This window comes from Solanum tuberosum, unplaced genomic scaffold (genome assembly GCF_000226075.1).
Source record: "Solanum tuberosum cultivar DM 1-3 516 R44 unplaced genomic scaffold, SolTub_3.0 scf00026, whole genome shotgun sequence".
Classification (NCBI taxonomy): domain Eukaryota; kingdom Viridiplantae; phylum Streptophyta; class Magnoliopsida; order Solanales; family Solanaceae; genus Solanum; species Solanum tuberosum.
The window spans coordinates 1,341,528-1,355,136 of NW_006238952.1; the positions used below are offsets into that span (position 1 = coordinate 1,341,528).

Sequence of the window (13,609 nt, forward strand, 5' to 3'; positions counted from 1 at the left end):
GAACCAATTTTAATCCCTTAAAGGATAGTCTAGGGTCATACAACAATTTGTTTTTTTCTGTATGGTAATTTGTTTCCATGGTGACTAGAACCCACAGCCTTAAGAAGGAATACAGTGTGATTGTACAGTCAGGATAATTTGAAAGATGAGGGTAGATAAGGTTAGGTAAGATTAAAGGAAATATTGTAATAAAAGGCCACACAGACTGCATTATAGATTTCAACGCTAACTTGGTGTGCTGTTATAAAATACCTTAATTTATCAAAAAAGTGGAAGTTGAAGAAAATTATATTTGACTATGAGTTTCTCCCAGATTCAAAGAGAAGTAACATCCATAAACAACATTTATTCACAAGGGGGGAACGCGAGATTTTTGGAATCGTTATAATATAATCAAAGTATATCGATCCTTTCAATATTAATAGGAACATACCTATTTGGAGGAACTTTATTAGGTAGAATGAGGTAGCGAAGTCCATTTTTGAGCTGCCCTCGGTACAATTTCGGGTGAGATGGAAGTTCAGAACTCAAAAACTGTTCAAACTCTGCTCTCTCTACTTCAGGATCAAGCATATCAAATCCTTGTTTCTCCAAGACACCCTCTGGCCATGTTGTACTTGCTGCATGAGGTTCATCTGGGCCAACAGTCGCCCGTGGAACCTGCAAATTTTTGGCTTGGAAATGATATTCTATGGCAGACCAAAACTAGGCAAATATAGTCTATCAATTTAAATTTAAGAAAATATAGTCGAACAATTTGAATTTAAGATACAAAGCTAATCAAAACTGCACCTTTTAGTTCTTAAACTAGTGATAAGAAGCAAAGAAATAACAAAATAGTACCGCAATATACATATAACATATCTAGATTAACAAGCCCAAAACATCTTGGCATGCAACATCCTTATAGGAGCACCAAAAGAGTTTAACCAGAGCTAAGATAATGCTTTCGCTCATTCTTCACATGGACATCTACAGATCAACCCTTGATTGAGCTAGACAGTGCTGCATCAACTGAGTGTGTTCCCTGTTTGCTGTCATCATTGTGACAAGAGGAATTGGGAACATTTTCGGAGATAGGAATTTACTATTAAGAAACTATATACATGGTCCTTGCACAATTCGACTTCTTCACTGTAAACCATTTCAAATTCCAACCAATAATGTCAATGCTAAAAAGCCAGGTCAATGAGACAAGCTCAACAGGTATTTTATCTAATTAAAGCATGTCCTTAATTAATAAACCCTAAAAATATTTGATTGAGCATTTAATCATCAATAAACACAATAGCAGATTTATCAAGAGTTTAAACCATCCTATAACAACTTAAAGACCACCATGAATACTGCTGAAGGATAACTCTTACAGAGATGTTGGCACAAGGCTGCTTTGACAGATGAAAGCTAGACTTGTCAAGAAAGACCCCATTTTTTGGTCTTTTGGAAAGAGTTTTTCTGGTTTGAGGATAGAGAAAGCACGAAACAGGTTGCCTCCGATATAATATATTGGCTCTGTTTAATTGTTCCACATTCTGATGAAGACATCTTCCCTGCACATTCTGCAACTTAACAAAAAGGTAAAAGATTAACAAAGACAATGTCACTGACAGAAGGATGCATTCTTCAATCAAGAAAAGAGACAAAATTAACCAGAAACCATTAAAAAGAAAAATATACATTCATTTCCCTCAATTTAAAACTATTTTGGCTCGTCTTCAAGTCCGAAACCATCATATACATTTTCATCATATAGTAGTCTCTTATCAGTTATCACAGAGTAAGTTGGACAGGCAGAATAAGTGGACCAAACTACTGCAAGACTATGAAGACGCCAAAATGGTTTCAAAAGCCTTATCCTAGCACATATATCTCCGGCTGCTACAGTTTTTTAACTTTTCTCTTCCTGATGGGGAAAAATAGGTTTTTAAAAGAGGCGTAAACTTGTGATGCCTCATAAAGAATTGGGCAATCATAATAATTCTCCAGCTATGATAAATGACGCACTAAATGTTATATCCATCTAAGCACTTTTTTGTTATTTTGAAAGTTAAGTATCACAAAAATATGGAGATCACTATACACACACTGTTAAGGGAAATCAGAACTATCAACCTCGTAATGATTACAGACAACCTTGAATAACATTTAATTGAAGTCAAGGTAGGAAATGTCTAAGGTTGTGGTGTAGTGGCCAAGGTCCAATGATGTACCAGGAAAACCATGACATCTCGCGTTCAAATCCCAGCAGAGACCAAAAAAAAAAAAAAAAAACTAAGGTGATTTCTATCCCACTCTACCTAAGTCTTAGAGAGTAGAGTTACTCGGTACTTCTGACGATGGAAGTAGCACATGGTAGTGGAATAGTCGAGGTGCTCCCAAATTGCACGCACACCACCATCATAAGAAGAAAAAAGTAAACATTAAATCGAGTTTTAGACCTCAAAACTCCAATAGGTGCACATAAACACATTCCAAACAATATAATTTTACAAGTCAACCAGCTATTGCAGATTCTTGACCATTAATTTTTTCTTTTTGATGACTTAAAAATCCATTTGGATCCATCTACGCAGCCAATATCCTTCTACACTTGAATGGGTCTGACCCTCTAACCTTTTCCACTTAAACACTAGACTTAGTTTGCTTCAATGGAAATATACGAAAGAATCAAAGGGATTAAATATATATATATTTATATATATATATAAGTAGTACATACGACCCTGGGATACATGTGGTTCTGCCACTGGTACAAAAAACGAAGGGATTCAATATATATATATACGACCCTAGGATACATGTGGTTCTGCCACTGGTTCGCTTGGGCAGGGCTAGAACTTGTTCCTCAAATTGAGTTAACCCCGGGGGCAATTTATCTAATACAAGAAACCAACTATTGCTGATTCTTGACACGTTGAAGCAATAGAAGTCATTGAGAACAAATAAAACCCGAAAAAGAACAAGAAAACCCGGAAAAGAACAAGAAAACTAGTCAAATGAGAGCAAGAAAACCCGGAAAAGATCAAGAAGACTACCATACCTTATGCTGAATGAAATAAGCTCGATTCTGAGGATGCCTACGAGAACGCAACTTAATACTCTTCTTCCGGTGAACCCAATTGGATTGAGATGCTACCAAGGAAGAGGGCGGTTCGCTGTATAGACTCTTGACATGAATTGGAGCTAGAACCGGCTTGGTATTGAATACAACAGATGTTGCTTGCATATTTTCTTCCCAATTCTTGAGAAATTAGGGTTTATGGGAAAGAGAAGAGCGATGAAAAATGTAAGTCGCTGTAGAGAGTTTCTCAACTGAGCGAAAAAGAGGGGTTGTTAAAGATGAGCCTTTCGTTTTAACGGTAAGTTTGGAGGGTATGGTTCAGGAGGAGGAGTCTGTGTTAATTGTTAAGTGGTGGCTCAGATTATTTTTTTCTACTTACTTTTTTTGGTTTAATATTGTGGAGAAAAAAATCAACATTTTGTTTGATATGGTACCAAAAAAATTTATATTATTGTGATATATTTTAATATATATATATATACACACGGACTATTATATTATTTTATATCAAAATCAATTTGATAGAATAATATAACAAAGTCATATACCATGTCAACTCACTTTGAATTTATTATCGTGTCAATTCATTCAACATTGAAGCAAAAAAAAGGGATAAGGATGATCCCTGATCCAACCCCATCAAAACTGGAAAGTGTTTTGAATCTCCTCCCGTTGTTCTTATTCGAGTCATGGCTCCATCTTACATATTCTTGATCTATGTGTCATGTATACACCTCTAGCCTCCAAACATCTCCATAAACTCTTTTGGACATTATCGTAACTCGTAAGTCGTTTTTAGATCGATGAACACCATGTGTAAGTTCTTTTTTTTGTAGTTGAGTGTTCCAACACGAATCCAAACTGATTATCGAAAATAAATACGGCCTCTTCACCCTCATCTCTACCATCATCACTCAAACCTTCATGGTGTGGCTTAACATTTTGATACCCGACTCTATAGTTGTTACAATTTTAAATGTCACCCTTGTTCTTGTACGACAAAATTGTTGTACTCCATCTTCATTTTTCGGGCAGCGTTGTAGTCTTGAAAATGACATTAAACAACTCGTCACTCAATAAATGCACTCTTCCACAATTTCAGTGGGATCTCGTCTGTCCTGATCGCTCTAGCCCTGTACATTCTACAGATAACATTCTTAAACACCTTAACTTTTATATGCCTACAATACCCACAATCGCCAAGTGGAAATTTTAAATCAAATGTGTCTTTAATGATTTTGATCACGACTAAATTGAAATTTTGTACGACTCTTTGACTTCTTATTCTTCTTCTTCTTCTTCTTATTCTTCTTCTTCTTCTTCTTATTATTATTATTATATATCTGCCTCCTCTTCTTCTTCTTCTTCTTCAACATCCTCTCCTTATCCTCGTTCTTTTTACCTATTGAAAATAAGTTCCATATCAAATGTGAAGTTGTTAATTTGGATCAATTTTAAAGCAAAAATATATTGATAAATTTCTACACAACATATGTGTGATGTTCACTAGGATTGAGTCAGAAATCATAACTATCACCATAATTTACTATTAAGGCAAGTATTTTTCAATAATATAAAATTAAAAAATCTTGACAATACGTCATAATTTTTGCTTTAAATTCAAAGGAAACAACCATTGTTGCAAAATTTTTAACGAGGTTAAAATTTAAACAACGTCACCAAAATTCTATTTGTGCAAATTACCTAATTCTTAAATGGAAAAATTACGCATATAAGCATATGCATATATTAGTTAATTAGTCAACATAACTATAGTTTGCCTTAATTACAATTCACGACCTACTTTTAGCTATAATTATGTGGCTCAACTTTTTTAGTTTTGTATAATTTACACGTTTGTATAATTCGGAATTTGTATAATATAATTAGTATAACTGTTTACACTTCTGATGTTTGTAATTGTATAAAATCGTTATTTCGAGTTTATACAAAAATAACTTAATTATACAAATGTACCACGAATTATACAAATGTGGTAGCTTAAACTGTAACTACAAGCAGTAAATATGCAAACTATAACTATGGAACATAATTAAGTTTATTATAGTGGCTATTTGCGAAAGTTTTCCTTCCTAAATAACGGTGTAAAGTGGCTATGTTGCCCATTTCTCCCCATTTTAGCTCTATCGAGATTCAAGCATTGGGCCCTGTGATTTTAAACCTGCAAGCCCAAAATATCTCTTTTAGCCCGTTTGCTTGACTATCAATATTCCGATTGATTCATTTCCTCCCCAATTTCAAATTCCGCGCGAGCTTTCTCTCTTTCCCTCCGCTCCAACTTACTCTTCTCCATTTGTCTTCGGCGGAGAACTAGCGGTGATCAATTTATCCGGCAGAATCGAGCTGTAAGTCTCTCTCTATCTATGCCGTCATCTCGATTACCGATTCGACTTTTCCACTGGGGAACAAACTCGTTCGAATTGTTTAAGCACGAGAAGTAATTCAGTATCAGAAAATTTGAATAATAATCCACAACTACTTTGCACCGCATAAGTTCTACGATTATCGATTTGCTGATTGTATTAATGATGACGAGAAGCACGATGTATGGATTATATTATCTAGAAGCTTGATCTATATCAGTTACTCAACCAAGGAATTTACTGTTCATTTTTTAATTTGTGTGATTCTAATTTAGCTTCACGAGTATTCTGCTGTTTAGGTGGTCAATACTGCAAACTTTAACTAAAGTTTGTGATTATTTGCTCATTGTTTCCATATCACCATCATTTGTTGTTTGTTCCGACTAGTACTTTCAGCGTTGATCCATGCTTGTTCTGATTAGGAAGTGTTAGTGTTTCTATTTTAGTAAGTTTTGTGTTTGTTTTTGAGACACGTTTTGTATCTGACATTTGATAGGATATTACATGTGGATTTCAGTTACTAAGATTATGAGGAATTCTCCCTAATATGGCGTCATCTTTGCTTTCGTATTTGTTTATTGTTTTGGCAGTCTCTTACGAGTGTAATGTTGTCCAGTTTTTGCTAGTACAGATCCACAATGGAACTAGCAGTTGCTGATGTCACAAATAAGCGCCTCAAACCTTCTGTATGTCCCCTATCTTCTTTTAAAGCATTTTAACTTCATATTTTTCCTGATTGAAGTTTATTGTTGTTAGGTGGAGGATAATGGAACCACACAGACTGATAGTGAAGTTGCTAAGACAGTAGAAGAAGAAACTGCAGTTGCCACATTGGCATCAGAACAGGTGGAGCTGGAGATTGCTAATATTCTTGAAAAGATCAACCGTTTCACTAACCTGGTATAATTTAGATTCTTAATTTTTTATACCTCGACAAATAACTATGATGCTGACATAAGAAAGGGAGAAGAGACAGTTGAGTCTAATCAAGTGAATGATGAACTTGATGTTTTAATACCAGTGATTGTAATTTAAGTTTCGCTCACACTCTTTAAAATATGCATGTGTATTGGTTGACACAATTCTTGTTTTCATCTCGAGAAGGTCTCTGAACTGCTGGAATCAGGGAAGTCCATGCTGAAGGAATTGAGTAATGAGTTTGAAGAACGAATGATTGTGTAAGTGTAGAAGTGGAAAAATTAACTAATTAGGACAAGGTCGGCTACAAATGCTGAAGTATTTTTGTTTGCAGAATCCACAAGGAACAGATGGAAAAGTGGCAAGAAGAGATTAAGGAACTGCGCTTGCTTGACACTTCAAATGAGGAGGCTGATGGTCTCTTGTTGAATGCTAAATATCTACTTCAGAATGTCCGGGGTGAATCCTGAGCTATTTGCACCATTCTAAATCTTCTCAATCAATAGGTAAGCTGTTCACGTTATCCTGAGTAATTGACTGTTCTGCATTTCTAGTGATTTTGTCACCTAGCTTGGTACTTCTGTTCTCACTAAAAGAACAAGGACAAAGCCTTATATGATCCATAGCTTTTGTAGAATTGCTGCACATTTTATTGCTAGCTGGTGTAAAGCTGCTTAGTATTTCCCTTGATAGTACTAGTTTTCTGACTGATAAGTATATAATAGATATCGCAAATTTGGTATGGTTAATTTTGGTGCACAAATCTACTGAATTTCTTAACGCTCTTCATTTTGTTATTTTGCTCTCCAATCTATTGTTCCTTTTGCTATGTATGTTGTGAGCCTGATTCATTAGTTGTTCATAGCTAGCTGGTAGTTTTCTTAATTTTCATTCCATCTATTACTTTAATCGCCTTATTTGAACTATGATCCAAGGTACCAAGCTCTCCCAGGGATATGTGAAAATCAAGCATAATTCCGTTAGAACTTTTATGGGAAAGTACATACATATAAGTTATTTTCGGTATGCTCTCAGGTAGAAAGTAGAGTGGACTTTCCAAGTTAAGAGCTGCAGTATAAACTACAAAGTACCTCTGTCTGTTTGAGATTCAAGATCCATGATGTCATCTTCTTAAAAACATGATGAAACAAATGAATTTTTCGCCATGGAGGCCTAAAATAGGTAGAAACACACTGAAAAAATCGTAAGCTGTAAATAGAAATAGAGTTTATTCTGTGCTTGCAACGAGAATATAAAATTGTCAGCGCCATTTTCATCATTAGCTTTTGATGTTCGCAAAAAGTTGTCAAACATGGATAAGATAAGACTTCTCTATTAACCATCCAGTTCAAAATTACACAAACACGAGAAGAAAAAAGACTAAACAAGGAAGCAATCTAGATAGAAGAGGAAAACTGAGATAAACTCTTCTAAAGGTTTCATAACCATTTAATATTCTGTACTGGAGTCATAATTACATACATAAAAACAAAACCTAAATCCCTCTTAAATGGTAGAGCAAGAGAGATATAGAACCTAAGTGATCTATATAGGCTTCTAATAATTCAAAACAACCAATTTTGACTCAATACTTCTAAGATTCGCCGACAGAGATAGGTTGGCCAGAGATTAATCCAAGGCGTGATCTAGAGTGTTGCCTGGTCATGATGACCTCCCTTGCTAAAATCGGCCAGTCAATTACATTTCTCTCAGACTCTTCCTCCTTAATCTTCTTCACTTGGCTATGCATAACATGCTGATGATGATTATCACCTTCTTGATTTTGTTCAACAAATCCTTCTTCTTTCTTTGACATGTTGCTGTTCTTCTTCTCCATATGAACTCACCAAAATAGGCAGTCTTCAGTTTTTCTCTTAACAAAATCACTGAAATGGTTGCCTATTAATATAGATTTGGTGAGTTTGGCACCCAAACACAACCCCCAAGAGTTTTCTTTTCTTCTCTTATTTACCTTTTGTGGTTGGAAGTTTGGTCGTGATTCATGAATCATAAAAAGGGAGGGAAGTGAAACAAAAAATTGGTGGAAGATTGGATAGATACAGAGTTTTTGAGACTTGAGAACTTAGACCACTGTTTAAGACCATAACCCATATGCATCCGGAAAAAAAAGAAGTAATTTCAACCCTACGCGTTAGGTATGATACACGTGAAATATTAAATCATTTATATCACAAGGAAGGTATGATTAAATCTCATACAATTTCCCCTCATGAACTGCAGAGGACGACTTTTTATAACTCGTCTCCTTTCAAACAAAAGAACATTAACCTCTATCTATAAGTCAAAAGATACATTATTTTTTTTTGGTGCAAATTAAAGTCAAAGGATACATTTTTTGGGTGCAAATCAAAGTCAAAAGATACATGCACTAAAGTTAATTACATAGGTTTAATGTTCACGGTACATGAATAATGATGCGATAATGGATCTAATTTATATAAACTAAAAAAAGTCATAAACTGTAGAGCTGCTAATCTTTCCCCTCAATGTTATTACTAGTATTTACTAACGCACTGTTATTATTCACAATTACATGTGATTATTTTTTGTGGTAACTAGTTATTTTAAAATTTATGGTACGTCTGTTGTATAAATTAAATCCTGAATTTATGCCAAGTGTTATAGGAATAATATGAATGTTAAAAGCTAACTTCGTAATAGGTCAATTGATTTTGTGCTTTTACAAATTTGTGTTTTAATTTATATCATAAAAAAATATAAAATAGCACAAGAGAGATGTGAAAAGATCGTTTTAAAAATAAATAAATCAAAACAGTAAGGGGTGTTAGGTAGGATGTATTAGGAAAATAATGTATGCATTTGCAATGCATGTTATTTTTAATATATTAAATCAAACCGTACATACGAAATAATATTAGCATAATTATTGTTAACATTACTAATTTCAACATAACATAATTACCCGGAGTAATTTCTGTTTTTTGTGATGAAAGGCATCCTAGTCTCTTCGATTGGATGATGCTCTGATTTCTTTGCCTTTCTCATCTGTAAATTAAATGCATGTACGGTTTACTTCAGGTGTGAACGTGGAAAAGAACTTTAAAAAGGTCAAATTAACAAAAAAGTACTAATCTACTTTTTACATGATTATAGTTATGAATTATGATAAGGTATACGTGTATTTTGGCTGGTGACGTGGCTCTAGATAGATTAGAGAAGTTTATGCAGTTGGGTTTGCTGTAGCCTGTGGGCAAGTCCTTTTCAATCTGCTTGTGGTTGGTGGATAAATAATAAATTAATAATATCGAGATAAAATGTTGAACTATTTTATGTCACATTTTGTTAGGAATGTTAACTAGTTTTGGTATTATTTTACTCCACTGTGTATACTAAAATGGTGGGATTAGGTGTCCAATATGGAAGTAAAATAACCAATTTCATAAAATATTTTTGTCTATCCCATCCCGCAGTTAAATGAAACTCAAGTTTCTAACAATAGCGTGTGAATGCAGAAAATAGTTGATTTTTTTTCCTCTCATTTTTTAATTTTGTTTAATCAAACAAGTGTAACTATTCAACCTTCAGGAATAGTACCTTCTAGGAGTAGACCAAAATAGAAGCCCAATTCTTTAAAGCAGGTGCACCAAAACAGAGGCCCAAAACCATTAGACGGCGCAGTTTTTCTAGGCTAATTCACCAAAAGACAAAAAATAGGTTGAACTATAAATTTGTAATTATACTTTGGGATCTTACTAGTCTTTTTGTTCTAGAAAAACAAAACAAAACAAAAAAATCATAATTGGGGCAGATGATTCTAAACAATGGGCTATTTGTTGACTTAGGTCCTCTAAAATAATGTGGGCTGGAGAAAATTGCAAGGTCAACAATTAATTGATTGAGTGCACTAGTGTTATCAACATTTTTCAGAAAGTGTGACATACACAACTGAAAAAGTCTAAAACATATTCGAAGAGCACTTTTTTCAAAAGAAAAATTCGTTGGGAAAGTAAAAGTAGTGGTTAACATCACCAATAATTCCATGTGATAGCATTTATTATTGATTTAACGAATCCAAAGGTGAGAATTGATTCATAGTGGATTGATACCACACAAATGGGAGAAAAAATGACACATCATGTGCCCAACTGCCAATCTCATCAAATATCTCAAAAAACTTTACTCGAAAGTCTTTGGGCGTGTTTCCATGTCTGATTGATAAAAAAAAAAAAATCTTTTTAAAAATAAAAAAAAAAGATTGTTGGTGTACTAAAGCTCTCGTTATATGCAGGATATAGGAAAGACCAAACCATAAGAGCTTATTATACGCAGTCTTACCTTGCATTTTCATCAAAAGTGATTTCCAAGGTTTGAATCCATCACATGACAATAATTTTACCAGTTAAGTCTCTTAAAATAGTTTTCTCATTAGAATTTGAGAAAATAAATTTCACTAGTGATATCCTACTAGGTGTTTCTTCTTCACCATCCATAATGATTGTTTAATTATACGCAATACTTTTGCTAAGGATTGGTACAGATACATGACAAGTTGTTTGCGATTTAAATAGTAGGTCCACAATAAACACCTTTTAACATTTGTTATACACGTGGTCCTGTCTTTACAATTCAGCATCAGCATGTTCTTTGTTTGTTATGATAGGGGCCAAGCTACCGTATTAAATACGTTAAATGACAAGTTCAGAATTCATAAAATTTAAATTTTGATCTCACCCTTAGTTACGCAGTCAAAAGTGCCTTTTGTGTCCAATTTGCTATACGTTATTGCGTGTTTTAGACACGGTCTTCCTCACGCTTTGCATGCAATAAAATAAATCCTCTGTCTGTGTGTGCCAAAACGTGTATTTTTTTTTCTCTCTCTTGGACTTTCATCACAGTCCACGTATACAATTTACAAACTTATTAACAAGGTAAACTTGTGATTATGTACTGTATAGAGTTGAAGCTACTGTTTCAAATTGCACACTTGGGAGTTTCTACTATTATCTAAAATTAAAAATGTCAATAGGCCCAAATGGTTGTTACATGGTAGATTATATTTTGGAGTCAAAGGTGTAAAAGCAAAAAATAAATAACGACAAAAATGAAATCAGTAAAAAGCTATACGAAATGAAAATTCTTCTCCATCCAAGGGTGTGTCGGTTGAAATAAAGACCATATTGGAGACCCGGTTTGAATTTGGTACACAGATAGACATAGTTATTCAATATATATATATATGAGTATCGTAATAAAAACACTCTTAATTAGCCACATATTGTAGTATTATGAAGCAAAAAAACTTAAGAAAAGTCTCTAAAAATTATCCTAAATGGTATTTTATGACGGAAGAATTAGATCGGAGGTCTGGATTGAATAAGAATACATGGATAAGTATTGTTATGATATAAGTTTGAGCGTAAAGAAAAAAAAACATCCCGTGTATTTTGAAGTAATTAATCGTACAACAATTCTAATTACAATATCAAATTTTCATAATTAAAAGACTTGGTCTTTTTCTTTATTTTATTCATTTTCTAGTGTTTTGTAATCTTACATGTTGAGATGCAATGCACCTCCTTGCTAAATTCACTGTTCACTCATTTACATTCACACTATATATATAGTAAGTTTTCACATGCCAATTTTGGAAAGTGTCTCAACTGCTTTAAATTGTAATAAAACAACATGAGTGGAGAGGGAACATCGACAAACACTAAATCCAATTATGATTTCGACATAGATAATTAATAATTGTGAGTGCTACCCAATTGTTACACCATAATGATCAACATAATACATTCAAATACTTGATATCAAAAGTGATATTTTTTTTATCATGGGAAACACCCTTGAAGGCAAATTTTATAAAATACGATAGTCGATATTGAGTGTATAAGGAATTTTTAGATTCTAGTAACATATTTTAAAATTCTCCAGGCTTAAGCTTAAAGAAGGACAATATCACTAATGAATTGAACTATTACATATAATATCGAGTTGCAGATAATTATTTTTTTTACTGAAGTTGTGAACTTGATACTACCAAATTTTAAATATTTTTACTAAAGTTACCTAATACATATTTATAAAAATGTATGTAAATTAAATGGAAACGTCTTATTCCTTCCATCGAAAATAAACTCTTTACCTCCAAGATAGTGGTAAGGTCTGCGAACATATATTATCTTCTCCCAAGCCCCACTTTGTGTGATTACACTTGATATGCTATTGTATGTTGCTAATCAGGGCTGTCTTAACCCCTAGGCTATTAAAGCCATCGCTTGGGGGGCCCATTTTAAAAAACAATTACTTATATATGTTATTTTAAAAAAATAATTATATGTACTATGAGTGTTATGATTTATACTAAGAAAATTGCATGTGAGATGAAAATAAACCTGAATTTCGTAAGAAACAATTTGATGAAAATGTGGATAGCGAAATCACAAAGTCCCTTGAAGAACCTTTTAGAATTAATTGTTTTATATATGTAGAGTAGATCGAACTATTTTTCACTTCAAAATAGATTTGAACCAGTTGAAGTATATGGAAGTATTTTTGATTTCTTATTTAGTGGTAAAATATTGAGATCACTAGATGATGAGAATTAAAAAATAAATTGTCTTAACCTTGAACTTTCTTTATCATGTGATAGTTATTCTGATATTGATGGTTTAGATTCATTTTTTGAATTAAAAGTGTTAAGGGAAATAATACAAGTAAAAGATAATGATCTAATTAAAATACTCAATCAAATAAAAAGACTTGATTCTTTTCCAAATACACATATTGCTTATAGAATAATGTTAACAGTGTTGCCTCAGACCGAAAGAAGTTTTTTGACGAAATTAAAATTAGATTAAATCCTCTTTAAGATCAACAATGTCTAAAGAGAGATTGAATGAATTAGCTATATCATCATTTGAAAAGAAATTATTAAAACAAATTGATTATAATACAGTACCTAATGACTTCACATCTAAAATAGCTACAAAAGTAGATATCAAACAAAAGTATATATGATGAAAAAAAATATTAGGGCCCCTCTCTTAAGTTTCGCCTTAAGCCCCCAATGTTGTTGAGTCGGCCCTGTGTTGCTTCTATCGGTTTCATATCCTAAATTTCTTTCTTCTTCGATGGAATCAAATAAGATGTCCCATAAAACGTTTATAATAAATTCACTGGAACCTGTTGCTTATGAGCTACGTCTAACCCTAATAAAAGAGATTATTGGAAGGAAGCATCGTGGTTCGAGTGATAACCA

General features: G+C 33.3%; 2 protein-coding genes across 3 annotated transcripts in view; one reads left to right on the forward strand and one right to left on the reverse strand.

Moving 5' to 3' along the window:
• Positions 1-3,402, reverse strand: part of LOC102586437 (uncharacterized) — a 16,832-nt gene extending 13,430 nt beyond the window's left edge. The window contains exons 1-3 of one of the 2 annotated variants that reach the window (XM_006341433.2): positions 3,041-3,402; positions 1,368-1,565; positions 434-660 (exon numbers count right to left, since the gene is read on the reverse strand). In XM_006341433.2, the coding sequence (XP_006341495.1) occupies positions 434-660; positions 1,368-1,565; positions 3,041-3,226 (611 nt within the window). In that variant the 5' untranslated portion in view covers positions 3,227-3,402. The remainder of the gene's footprint in view (positions 1-433; positions 661-1,367; positions 1,566-3,040) is intronic. The other variant, XM_015306206.1, reaches the window with a different exon arrangement.
• A 1,916-nt stretch (positions 3,403-5,318) lies between these two features.
• LOC102586766 (uncharacterized) lies at positions 5,319-7,111 on the forward strand. The gene is made up of 5 exons (XM_006341434.2): positions 5,319-5,427; positions 6,062-6,131; positions 6,202-6,345; positions 6,550-6,623; positions 6,698-7,111. The coding sequence occupies exons 2-5, from the start codon at positions 6,084-6,086 to the stop codon at positions 6,831-6,833; spliced, it is 402 nt and encodes a 133-aa protein (XP_006341496.1). The 5' UTR covers positions 5,319-5,427; positions 6,062-6,083; the 3' UTR covers positions 6,834-7,111.
• The last annotated feature ends 6,498 nt before the right edge of the window (positions 7,112-13,609 follow it).

Coding starts and splice junctions, on each gene's coding strand:
- LOC102586766 (XM_006341434.2), top strand. CDS start 6,084: ATGGAACTAGCAGTTGCTGATGTCACAAATAAGCGCCTCAAACCTTCT. Junction 6,346..6,549: donor TCAACCGTTTCACTAACCTG/GTATAATTTAGA, acceptor CATCTCGAGAAG/GTCTCTGAACTGCTGGAATC. Junction 6,624..6,697: donor TTTGAAGAACGAATGATTGT/GTAAGTGTAGAA, acceptor TTTTGTTTGCAG/AATCCACAAGGAACAGATGG.